The 13588-nt window shown below is 37.7% G+C and overlaps 1 protein-coding gene across 1 annotated transcript in view; it reads left to right on the top strand.

Moving 5' to 3' along the window:
* The window catches only part of LOC116502524 (ATP-binding cassette sub-family A member 8-B-like), an 86512-nt gene that overhangs the window by 41744 nt on the left and 31180 nt on the right, over nucleotides 1–13588 (top strand). Inside the window, 6 exon segments of the mRNA XM_032208405.1 lie at nucleotides 792–931; nucleotides 1950–2066; nucleotides 3662–3851; nucleotides 4638–4753; nucleotides 4756–4800; nucleotides 6007–6134. Of these exon segments, the coding sequence (XP_032064296.1) occupies nucleotides 792–931; nucleotides 1950–2066; nucleotides 3662–3851; nucleotides 4638–4753; nucleotides 4756–4800; nucleotides 6007–6134 (736 nt within the window).

Genomic DNA, 13588 nt, shown 5'->3' on the forward strand with positions numbered 1-13588 from the left:
TATAAATCTAAAAATAAAGAAATGGACAAATTCAATAGATCTATAAAACATTTTTAGTATGAGCAAGGAACTGAAATACTAATAAATCTGCTATTAATTTAACAACTCTGTTTAATATGGGATCTTACAGAAGTTGCCAAACTAAAACTCCAAGCAATCTTAACCCTCCCAGTTAGTAATGAGGGGTGCTGGGAGATGACACTTAGCTATATAGTTAGGATGCATCTATGCAAAAGTGTACTTAATGAAACGTGATATGGTGCAATGATCATATTTCTATGAGTGAGGGGAAAGAGGGATTTAGATAAAATATCAAAAATATAATATCACATTACGTGTTTTGTAGCTACAGGATAAATGCTAAAAGAAAGTAAATACTAGATTTAAATTTATCCAACTTTTAATAGATTGAATTTGGTCAGAAATTAACAGATTGTTACTTAATTGATTTCCCCAAATGTAGGAACCTCTCAGTTTAGACAATTTTGTGGGAAATGTGATACATGTTAGTTGAATGTCCATTAAATCAGAATATTTTATGCATTGTTATTTCATATAATTTAGCATATTATAAGCATATATTTTATATGTGCATGTATATGTATTTAAATAATTCATATGATTGCCCATCTTGCAGTTTGTGATTCTGGATGGCTTATATAAGGTTATAACAAAAACAGAAAATTACATGAAAATAAAAATGAGGTCCATAAATTCAAGTTTATTTACTGGAAAAAAAATGCAACTCTTAGTCATTGCTGTCTGCCTGAATGTTTGTTTAACATGCACAGGATGCATATAAATGAAATTTGTGATTCTGAAAGAACAACATCATTGGTTAAGCACTATATTCCTTCTGTGAAATTATCAGGACAACGTGAAAATGAATTGAGATACATCCTGCCTTCAGAACATGTGAATAAATTTCCAGGTAATTATCGAGTAAATAAAAATGAATTTAGTTACTCTTTTCTGAAAGAACCCATATAGTTGAAGTCACACAAATCTAACTTGCTTTCTATTATATGCCAATGGACCTAAGTAAAATTATGATGGACTCTTACAACAGAATAAGAGAACTGGAAAGGATCTTAGAGGTCTTCTAATCCAACCATCTGCTTAAGCAGGAGACCCTATATCATTTCAGACAAACGGCTCCCCAAACTCTCTTTAAAACCTCCAGTGATGGAGCACCCACAATTTTGGAAGGCAAGCCATTCTACAAATTCGCACCAATTTCTTTTTATTTCTAGATTGGATCTCTCTTTCATAAGTTTCCATCAGGGGTGAAATGCTACTGATTCGGGCTGGTTCACCTGAACCAGTAGTAAAAATGCTATCAGTTCACCCAAACTGGTAATAAAAAAAAGTTTTAAAAAAGTTCGATTGTGCAGCACAGCTGATTGTCACACAGCTGATCATCAGAACTTTTTAAAGCACCTTTTTACTATCAGGTCACGTGAATCAGTAGTAAAAAAGTGCTTAAAAAGTTACGATTGGGTGGCACAGCTGATTGTTGGAACTTTTTAAAGCATTTTTTTACTACCAGAACCGGTAGTAAAAAAATGCTTAAAAAAAGTTTTTAAAAAAGGTTCCGACGATCAGCTGTGCGACAATCAGCTGTGCCGTGTTATTTATATTCGCTAGATATCAGGAAATCTTGCTTTCTAGCGAATCTAAATCGGATAGCACAACTGTTTTCCCCCTTGCTGTTCTACTTACCTTTGGAGACTCAGAAAAGTCTTTTTACCACCTGCGGTGAGCATGCGTGCATGCACACAGGAAGCGAACAGATAGCAGACTTCAGATGATTTCACCCCTGGTTTTCATCCATTGCTTCTTGTCCTGCCTTCAAGTGTTTGCTAGGCTTGCTGGCTTTGGCGAATAGCTTGACTTAAATTAGAAGGACAAATCAAAGTCAAGCATGTGATTTGTTTTTGTCCACTCAGGTTTGTTCAGTGAAATCGATCAACAGACAGATCTAGGAATAGTTGACTATGGAGTTACTATGACAACTTTGGAAGATGTCTTCTTGAAACTAGAAGGAAATGAAAAAAATTATGACGGTAAAGTATTTGGAATATCTTCTGCTGTAAGTACTTGAGAAAAAAAGTTTTTTATTTTTTAACATACATATAATATAATCCAAAGCATACCTATACATCTTAATAAACATTTTTGAGTATTCAATAGTATATCAATTGTTTTGCCATTAAGCCTCTTCAATTTTTGTTTGCTCTTCTGCTTTCCATTCACCATATTATAGTCTATTTCGTCTTCAGCTCTCCTCGTCTCCTTCTCTTCTCCTCCCTATCTTCTTCCCTCTTCCCTCTCTCTTCTCTGCTTTCCCTTGCTCTTTCCCTCTCCTCTCTTTCCACACCTTCCCTCTCTTCTGCTCTTTTCCTCCCTTTTACTTCCCCCTCTCCATTCTCTATTTACGTGGTGTATTTCCAACCTTTTAGCAAACCCCATTTACTATCATTGGAATTGATAATTATATTCCCAACAAAAGAAGCGAAAAAAATGTTTTCAATATTGCTAGTTTTTCTTTTAAAGGTATACCTTTATACGAATTCTAATTGTTTCCTCTCCCCCCACCCCCCTAACAACCTCTTTTTTGGATGCAGTGCAAGATGGATTCAGACTTCCCGCTATCTTCATCATGCTGTTACATATTTTTACATCATTAAACACCCCTATTTTGTTTCATCTTGTAATTTTAACTATACATTATTAGATGTATTTCCACATTTTCCCTCCATTCCCCACCCCTCTTCTGATAACTTTCCCAACTAATATTTTTCTTATCTGTAACTCGGCATAATCATTTCACTTTCCGTTATTGATACGTATCAGCCGGCCTACTATCTTTATTCACCTTAGTTAATTTACCTTTAATTCTTTTTGCTTATAATTCTTTCTATATCATACACACATATTACATTTCAGTGTTACGGTTAATTAAAGTTCACAACAGTATATGCTTTACAAACATTATCCACCTTCCCCCACTCTCAGCTACCAATTTATTAATTTCCTTTCCATTTATTTAAAAAAAATCTTAAATCTAAATCTCTGAATTTTGTCACAACTTCTTCATTTCCTTTTGTCTCCTCAGCCTATTTCCCCCTTTTCTTTTCTTATTATATTTTCCCCCTGTAGTGAACTCTTTTCTTTCTTTCATCATGCTGCCTGTCTGTTCCATTCTTTTCTTTCCTTTCCCTTTTTTTGTTTTTTTATTGGGACACGTTCTTCCCTCTTCTTTATGTCTCTATTAAGTCCAATGAGATCCATTATCTGCTTATTATTTCTCTCATTCTTTCTTGCTTTTTCTATCATAGGGTGTTCAATTTCATTTCTTTCCATAATATTCAAATTATCATCCTTTCTCAACCCAAATGATTCACGCATAGTTTTCAACATTTTACATATTTCTTTAAGATCCTACCCCTTCATAATGCCTGACTTTTAATTTGCTATTTTCCTTCCTCAGATCGAATCCCAGCTGCTGTAAGTACTTTAGCGTAATAATTGAAGAGAGATTGCAAAGAGTACAATGAAGAGAGAAGCTAGAAGGGAGTAGGGAGGGATGAAGGTTAGAAAATGAAGACTTTCTTCAACTGAAATAAGCACACTGATTGTACGTTGAAAATTACCTTAGATTATGGAGTCCATCACGAAGGGGAAGGAGAAGAACCAGGAAAGGATGAAATGGAACAGGATCTGCTGTTATTGTCAGAGATGGGAACAGTGACAGTGAAGGGCTTAAAACTCTGGAGACAACAAGTTTGTGCCATTGCAAGAATGCACTTTTTAAATCTCAAGAGGGAATGGAAAATCTGGGGAGCCCTGTGAGTGATCTATTAGTTATATTTGAAGCATGTTGAATGTGCAATCTTCTTATGGAATAAGGGCCAAAATATATGCCTTGATTGAAGTGAAAACTTGCCTGCATGAATCTTGAACAAAATAAAGGTTTCCCTCCCATGTTCTTTCCTTTCTCTCCCTTTCTCTCTCTCCTCTCTTCATCTCCTTCCCTCCCTTCCCCATTCTCCCTCTTCCTCTCTCTTAATGATCATTAAAGGGTCCAAGGATATAAAAAAATTCTTCTCCAAGGACGGAGACCAATTATGATCTCAGCGAGAGGGCATGGATGATCCCCTTTTTATTTGTTCAAATAAAAAGACAAATACCCAGATAATTTTTTGCTATAATCCTATTTCACTCTGAAAAATATCAGATTTTGTTAATTGGGTTTTAATCCAGTGAAGTTGCTCTGTCCATGTTACTCATTGACAGATTATACATTTTGTAGAAAGTACAACTACTTTTCCTCTATAAAGATACTATAAAACTATAAAATATACAAAATTATGGGTTGGGGAAGACTTGCTTTGTTTACCAGGATGCCATTGGCTTCATGTACAGTAACTATTTTTTAAAACTAATTAAGATTTTTAAATAGTTAGGGCTGCAATTAGTTTTCCACAGTGGCTCAAACTCAGGGAAATTAATAAAGATCACTTTTCTTCTAAATAATATTGTCTTACTGTGTCTAGTTTAATAAACTAAGTAGAATGGCACTTGTTGGATTTCACATCTCTACTATGCTTAATTGTATTTATCTTTTATTACAGCTTACTAATTTCTGGAATCATTCTGTTACCATATATAATTCAAAACTGTTCCTTTGGTGTTTCATTGACCATGCATTATGCAGAGCTTCATCCTGGGTTATACTTTCAGCCAGGAAAGTGGAATTTCAAGGAAGTTCTGGACTTCTGATCCTTAACAATACAGGTAAGGGTGAGGAATATAATGTTCTTTTTTCATAGTATTATATTATAAATTATAAACACAATGATAAAAACTAATAAAAATAAACAAAAGAAACAACAGGAAAAAAAATCACTATCTATTGAAATACAACAAATGTTCTTTTCTTCCTATATCCCATTCTTCTTCTTTTTCCTGTGCCATATCCATCATCGGACATTGGTGATCATGTTGGTGATCCTACTTTTATCAACAGCCACACGAAAAAGTGCTGCTGAGTTTTGTCCAAACCAGTCCCTTAGATTTTGATATATCCCATATCTTATCTATAAACAAATCCTTAAAACCTTGTTTTAGTCCTGATCAGCAAAACTCCATTAAGGGTTATCAGAGATAATAACATATTTTAACCATGATCAAATAAACCAACTTTATATTCCTTCCTTTTACTTCTAACCATCATGAACTTTTTAGTCTCTTCGAGTAATGTCGTAGAACTTCATTTCTTTTAGTTTTTTCTTTGTCCCTTCTCATAAATTTTTTCAAAGCTTTAACAAGCTTTTTTTGTAAATCCAATTTAAGAAACAATTCAAGTCACTCTCTTGCTTTATTTATACAGTGCTTTTATGCATTAAGACATTTGCCAGTTTCTTTTTTATGTCCATATGACATATTTTTCTTATCATCTTTATATCCAGTTGTTTTTAAAGAAACGTTCAAATCAGTGTCAGTTTTGCCAAGTAAAATTTGTTCCTCTTCCATAATGTCTTTTAAACCACAGTCTATCTTTAGAGATAGATATTCTTAATAAACTGATTTCTGTGTCCATTGTTCAAAATTATCATTCAATATGTCCAATGTTAAAATAGTTTGATTTACTCTGTATTTATGTCAGATGTGAGTAATCTCCATTGCTTGTAATCTTTAGTTCCTTCTAGATCCCGCTAGTGCCCAATTTTTAAAGACTTTTTTTTTAAGAATTCAGAACAAAAACATTTTCCCATGGCAAGGATTCTTTATAATTACTTCCAAAATCTCACTAAATAGAAAGACACACAGATTTAGAATTTAATAAAGGGTAGAGAGTCAGAGTTCTCCATCCTAATCTACCATTAAATATGAATTGAGTATAGGTATGATTTATATTTAAATATTGTATTGTTGATTATTTGGTACGCTCTTCTTGTTTGGAAAAAAATATGCCATTGTCCCTCTTTGTTTATTTTCCAGGTGAAAAAATTGATAATTTTGTCCAGGCAATAAAGAATCAGAACATTCTGATGGACGTAATCTCGGGTAACAATATCAGTGACCAGCTGGTCCACAATGGGGCCATACAAGTAGACATTGAAGAGAAGGTAACATTGAATTTTTTCCCTCTTTTTGGAAAATGAAACAAGGGATTTAATGGAATTGATTGTGGATATTATAACTGCCTTTTAGAAATATATTTTTAATTATATATCAAATAGAATTATATTATCACACATACATACATACATACATACGTACATACATACATACATATACATATATACAATACATATAATTATTTAATTAATATAATTTTATTTTATTTAGGGTTCAACCATGTTAATAGGATACAGATTTAAAAGAATAGAAAAATGATTGTTCCTTGTTTTTACAGGTAGTCCTTATGACTATGAATGAGCCTGGAATTATGGACATAAGTAGTTAGAGTCATAAGTCAAGGAATCACATGACAAAATTCAACATTATAACCTTTCTTTTTTTTTTTTTTTTTTTTACTTCAACTTTTTATTTTCTTTAAAAAAAAAAAACACAAATATGTCATCATTTGTCAATCATTAAGACATTGAAGTACATTTTTTTGTGTATCCCTCCCTCCCTCCACCCCCCCACCCCCCCTCCTCCTTCCCCCCCCCGACTTCCCAGAACCCGTACACGTATGGATTTTTAACTAACACAGTCTAAAATCTATTGAAAAAAAAGAAATAAAGAAAATTAATGACATTCTAGATTGACCTTAGCTTCTTCTTACTGAACTGACTTTAACAGTTTAATCATTTCTGATCTTAAGCATAGGCTAACTGGAATTTCTTAGTCCCGTATTTATTTGTATATAGTCAATCCATTTTTTCCAGTCTCGTTTATATCTCTCATTTGAATGATCTTTGAGATATGCCGATATTTTAGCCATTTCAGCTAAGTTGTTACTTTCAATGTCCATTCTTGGATTGTAGGCAAGTCTTCCTTCTTCCAATATTGCGCCACCAACAGTCTTGCTGCAGTTATCAGGTGCAGAGTCAAATTGGTCTCTACCACTGTAAATCAGTACATATACCTAGTAAAATAACTGAGGACTAACTTTATCCTTCTTTTAAAAACATTTTTGCATGACCCACCATTATTTTATCCAAAATGCCTTAACCTTTTGGCAGGTCCACCATATATGATAATATGTAGCATCGAGAGAACCACACCTCCAACATTTAGGCTGTACATTCGGATACATAGAGGCCAACTTTTTAGGATCTAAATGCCATCTATGAACATCTTGTAAAAATTTTCTCTCAGATTTTGAGCTTGTGTAAATTTCACATTTCTTACCCAGATTCTTCCCATGTATCCAACATTATTGGTTCCTCAATATTTTGAGCCCATTTTATCATACAATCTTTAACTAATTCTGTTTCCGAATCCATCTGTATTAATACATTATATATCCTCTTTATATGCATTAAGCTTTGATCTCTTATTTGTTTAAACGATTATCCTCAACTTGAATAAAACCAATTTTTTGATCTATTTTTCCACCTAGCCTGTAATTGCCCATACTGGAACCATGTTTTGAACTACCTTCCCTCTTTAATACCTCTAAACATTTTAATTGTAATACCCCCTTTCCGAGGTAAGAAGCTGTCCTGTAAGTAATTCTGTCCTGTTTTTGTGCTGTATTCATATTTTCAATTGCGTGTCTAGGAATTGCCCACAGGGTATCTTGTCATTTAATTTATATTGATATTTCTTCCAGACCCGCAATAAGCATTTCTTAAAATATGACTTTTTAAAAGGTCTTATCCAATTTTTTGTTGAATAACAGGTAAGCATGCCAACCAAATACCAGATCGTGTCCCTCAATGTTCAATATCTATCATTGGTTAAATGAATCCAATCACTAATTACAGATAATGCCACTGCATCATAATATAGTTTTAAATTAGGTAGTTTCAATCCTCCTCTCTCACTGTACATCTTGCATTATTTTCATCTTTACCCTCGGCTTCTTTCCTGCCCACACAAATTTGTTGATACCCTTCTGCCATTCTAAAAGGTTCGCATCTTTTTTAAGTATAGGTAACATTTGGAAGAGAAATAAAAATTTTGGTAAAATGTTCATTTTCACTGCCGCTATCCTACCCAGCAAAGATAAGTGCAATTTCTCCCATTTTTTCATCTCTGTCTGTATGCTATGCCAAAGTGGTTCATAATTATGCTTATATAATTTCCCATTTGAAGTTAAAATGTTAACTCCAAGATATTTGACTTTTTTAACTACCTCACATCCTAGCATCACTCCTAATTCTTCCTTTTGTTTAATATTCATATTTATAGCTAATATTTTGGTTTTTCCTAAGTTTATTTTAAAGCCCGACACTTGACCATATTGATTAATCATATTCATTAAAACCATACTGGATTCCTGCGGTTGTTCCAATATTATGACCAAATCATCCGCAAAAGCGCGGACTCTATATTCTTGCTGCCTAATCTTGATCCCTTTTAAACCATCCAGGCCCCGTATTTTATTCAACAATACTTCCAAAGTTATAATAAACAATAATGGGGACAAAGGACAGCCCTGTCTTGTACCTTTTCCAATTTGAAAAGAGTCTGTTAGACTTCCATTGACTATGATTTGTGCTGTTTGCTGTTGGTATATTGCTTTAATTGACTGTAAAAAATTATCTCCTATCTGCATTTTTTGCAGTATCTTCAACAGAAATTGCCAATTAACTCGATCAAAGGCCTTCTCAGCATCCAGAAATATAAACGCAGCAGGGATCTGGTTGTTCTTTCCCAAATATTCTAATGCATTAATAATTAATCTAACATTACTTTTCATCTGTCTCCCTTGTATAAAACCTGTTTGGTCCGTATGTATCAATTGTTGAATGACCAACATTAACCTATTTGCTAATATTTTAGTAAAAATTTTATAATCTACATTCAGTAATGAAATGGGTCTATAATTTTTGGGTTGAGTAGTATCTTGATCTTCTTTGGGTATCAAAGATATAAACGCTGTCTTCCAAGATGGAGGGACTTTACCTTCCGTTTGAATCATATTAAATAATTCTCTAAGAGGTTCTACCATTTCTAACTGTAAGTTTTTGTAGTAAACCGCTGTCAAGCCATCTGTACCTGGTGCTTTCCCTGGCTTTAATTGCTTAATTACCTGCAGGATTTCCCCCGAGGTTATTGGTTGATTCAATTTTTGCCTGTGTTCTTCTCTAACTGAAGGTATTTTCTCCTTGTCTAAATATTTGTCTATGTCTAAACCATTAATTTTATCCCCTTTATACAGTTCTGTAAAAAATTCCCAGAAAGCCTTTTGAATCTCTTCCTGTTGGAACACCTCCTTCCCTCTGTAAATCAGTTTAGATATATTTCGAGTTTTCCTTTTTTTCCTAATCTGATAAGCTAACCATCTGCCAGGTTTGTTTGCATTACAAAAAGTATTGTGTTTTGCATATAATAAATTAGTAGCTACCTGGTCAGAGATCAACATGTCAAATTGAGATTTTAATATGTTAATAGCTTCCTTAACCTTTGTATCGTCTGGTTTCCTTGTTAACTCCAGCTCTTTTCTCTTAATTTCCTCTTCCAGTTCTGTTCGTTTTAACCCTTGCTTATTTCTATGTGTTTTATTTATATTCATCAAAACTCCTCTCATATACGCTTTGCTTGCATCCCATACAAATTCCATAGATGTACCCTTATTCATATTCAAAACAAATATTCAGATAGTAATTTTTACAATCATTAATATAGTTTTCATATCTAAATAAATTTTCATTCAGTCTCCAAAACCTTCTTGCCTGCACTACCCTTCCCAACTCCATCCAAACTGGGTTATGGTCCGAAAGGACTCTAGCTGCAATCTTTGTTTTCTTGACCCTAGAAAGCAAATCATTAGTGGTTAGAATAAAATCAATCCTTGAAAGGGATTGATGCCTGTCCGAGAAGAAAGTGAAGTCATATTCCTCTGCATTTCTTTCTCGCCAGATATCTCTCAATTCAAAATCATCCATAATGTCAAAGAAAGATTTGGGTAACTTTGCTCGCATCTTGGTATTTAGGCGGGAAATCTTCTTATCTCTCTTAGTGTCTATCACTCCATTCCAGTCACCCAATAGTATACAGGAACTATAGTCCCACTGTACTAATTTAGCATGAAGATTTCTATAGAATCTATCTTGCTGTTGATTGGGAGCATAAATTCCCAAAAGTAATGTCTTTTTCCCTTCTAAGATTAAGTCTAAAGCAATATATCTTCCGAAGGGATCTGCTTCTATTAATTCAGCTTTCATATCTTTTCTTAAGTATACAACTATACCATTCTTCTTTTCCATAGCAGAAGCTGCAAAATGTTGACCAAGTTTTGAGTTGATCAAATATTTTTGATCAGTTGACTTGATATGAGTTTCTTGCAAACAAATTACATCGTTCTTAAACTGTTTAAGATAATGAAATATTTTCTTCCTCTTCTGTGGAGAGTTCAGTCCGTTGACATTCCATGTTAAAATCTTAGTTGTCATCTTTGGTTGGTTGAAGCATTTTTAGAGCTTCCTGCACGGCCTGTTTAACCTTAGGTCTAGCTCCTCCCACTGCTTCCAGATTTGTTGTTGTAGTTCCTTGATCGATGGCCGATGATTGTTGATGCTGTTGCTTCTTAGCTTGTTTCTCCATACGTCTAGTAGTCATGCGGCTAGGTCTTGGTTCCATAGCACCTTGCACTTCTAGAGAAGAGAGATGCTCCATCTTGTCTGGTGGTTGTATAGTTTGCTGTCTATCCTGTCCTTCTTGTGGTCTTTCTCTAGGTCCAGATGGTGCAGGGTGTCCGGCCTTCAATATATTATAATAAAAGTCTCGGGCTTTCCATACATTATAACCTTTCTTATTGACAGTTGTTAATCAACTACAGCAACTGCTAAGTGATTATGATAATTGTTAAGCAAATCCATTTTCCCTTAGAGGTTTTTTTTTTGCCAGAAACTGGAAATAAATGCTAAAACCTGGCCAAAAAGCCCCTCAAATTGCTGCAAATATCTGTAACAGTGAGCTAGTTGCTGAGCTCACCAAATGTGATCATGTTACCCAGGAGTGGGTTTCAATTTTTTTACTAGCTATTACGTAGGCGTGGCCTATTTTGTGGGTGTGGCTTGGTGGTCATGTGACTGGGTGGGCATGACCAACTTGATGTCACTCACCAGGATATGTCACTGATTGGGTAAAATGTGGTGAAGCTCACTTAACGCTCTTGCTTAGTAACCAAAATTTTGGGCTCAATTGTAGCCATAAGTCAAGGACTATCTTTGCCTTCCTCTGCATGGCAGCCTTGCCCTAGTAAACTCCTTCTTCTTTCTGGCAATTTTCGTCTCTGTTAGAGGGACTAAAATAATCCAGACAATGTAAGGTTTCCTGCTGCAGCAGGGAGTTAGACTAGTTGACCTCTGAGTAGCCTTCTAGCCCTAAATTGCTGTGCTGTTTTTCTTTCTTTCTTTCTTTCTTTCTTTCTTTCTTTCTTTCTTTCTTTCTTTCTTTCTTTCCTCTGTGCGAAGCAACCCCCCAATAAAATATTACTCCCTGAAAGACTCATTCCACATGCCTGCCAGATAGATAATGAGATAATGAGCCTATAGAAAGTTTGGCTGCATTCACAAGCAGGGAATGATAAAAAAATACTCTTAGAAACACAAAGCCCATATTGCACAAACCCCAAAACTTCAAAAACATAGAACCATATAAGAATCCTACCTTTTATCAAGTTTGTTGTTAGTTGACCCAGAAACAAACTGCTGAATGTCACTTTGCAAACTTCCTTTTGAGCAGCTTTTTAATTTAAAACAGGTTTCCATTTAAAGTTTGCAGCATTAAGACTTGTGGACTTCAACTCCCAGAATTCCACAGCCAGGCATGCTCAGTTCCAATTTAAAGCAACAGCATTTTTTTTCTCTTTTGCTGAATCCCAGTTAAAAAGTGAGATTCCTTCTTTCTTTTTATTTTTTTTCTTTCTCCCTTCCCTTCCCTTCCTTCCTCCCTCTCCCCCCCCCTCTCTCTTTTAGTTTTTAAAACCTCTTTCTCCTTGCCTGAACTGGCAAGGAAAAAGGGCTTAAAAAAAGAAGCTTCTGCGGAGGTTCGGGGGCGTGGCCAAGCTACCGGTATGGTTACAGTTACCAGTTACTACCGGTAAGGTATGGCAGATTTTCACTACCGTATATACTCGAGTATAAGCCGAGTTTTTCAGCCCACTTTTTGGGCTGAAAAAAGCCGCCTCGGCTTATACTCGAGTCTACAACTGGATCCGGCAGTGCTGTTGCCTGTTGGAGGAGGAGGAGGCGAACCAGCCTGCCATCGCCGGCCACCGCTAGCCCCGCCGCTCTTCCCGACCCCTTCCAAGCCCCACAGTCCAGCGGATGGAGCAGCGAAGCCCCGGGGCTTCGCTGCTGCTCCCCGCATTTTCTGCACGGGGATCCCTTGGAGAGGGGATTCCAGTTGCCGGGCAGAGAAGAGCTCTTCTGATGGGACAGGTGAGCTCCGAGTCGGGGCGGCTGCGGAGGCTTCTCCCGCGCCTCAGCTTTGAGGGCTCCATCTCCGCCTACTACCCGTTCCTTTTCGGGGGCAGCCGCCGAAGAGGTTGAGGAAGGAGAGGCGGGCGGGTCGTCAGCCCCCCGGCCGTGCTGCTGTTGCTGCTGTCCCCCTTTGCCCTGAGGGTGGTGAAGGAGATGCTCGCGTAGGCGGCGCAGAGCAGAGCCGGCCTCGGCGCTCACGCCCTCCAGGGGCTCTGCCGAGGAGCAGCACAAGTTGGGCTGAGAGGACGAGAAGACGCGGTCCAGCATGTGTTTTCGACGCCTCAAGCCGCCCCACCTGGAACCGACGACGACGCCCCCTGCTAACAAGTCCGCCTTGGCCGGCTGCTCCGCGGCGCGACTCCGCGGAAGCGACGACGAGGTGTCCGCACTGCGGCGTTCGGCTCCCGCTTTGCTGCTGCCTTTGCCTTTGCCCCCCAGCTGCAGGCTCCTCCACAGGCGGCTCTGGAAAGACGACGCCGGCTCCCCTTCGCCGGCCTTGCTGCTCCCTGTTGCTGGTGCCGCTCCGGGTTCCTCGGCTGCTGCCATTCTTTTCTCCCCGCCTCCCTCCCTTCGCCTCCGCCGCCGCCTCCGCCTTTTCCACCAACCCCGCCGCCCGTTACCGCTGCAAGCGCGGAGGCAGGAAGAGCAGCAGCGCGTGACGGCGGCGGCGGCGGCTTCAGCCCAGTCCGGCCGAAGGAAGAGGTTGCACTTGTTCGCTATCGCAGCGGGCGACCGCCTCAGGGGCTGGGCCTGGGCGGCTGGAGGGCTCCCGCTCTCGGTGCGTCGGAGGCTGCGAAGAGAGGAGCCGCGGCTCGGAGCATGGCAGGAAGCGCGGAGAGCTACCGAAGTTTCGACGCGCCTGACTTTTCCTGATTAGGAAGGAGGTCGGCTGTCTCCACCGGCCGCGCAGACTCGCTTTGTAGGGGAGGGGTGGGGCACAATAAAAAATGATTATCGGGTGGCGTTGTTAAACA

Source organism: Thamnophis elegans, chromosome 2 (genome assembly GCF_009769535.1).
Source record: "Thamnophis elegans isolate rThaEle1 chromosome 2, rThaEle1.pri, whole genome shotgun sequence".
In the NCBI taxonomy this organism is placed as follows: domain Eukaryota; kingdom Metazoa; phylum Chordata; class Lepidosauria; order Squamata; family Colubridae; genus Thamnophis; species Thamnophis elegans.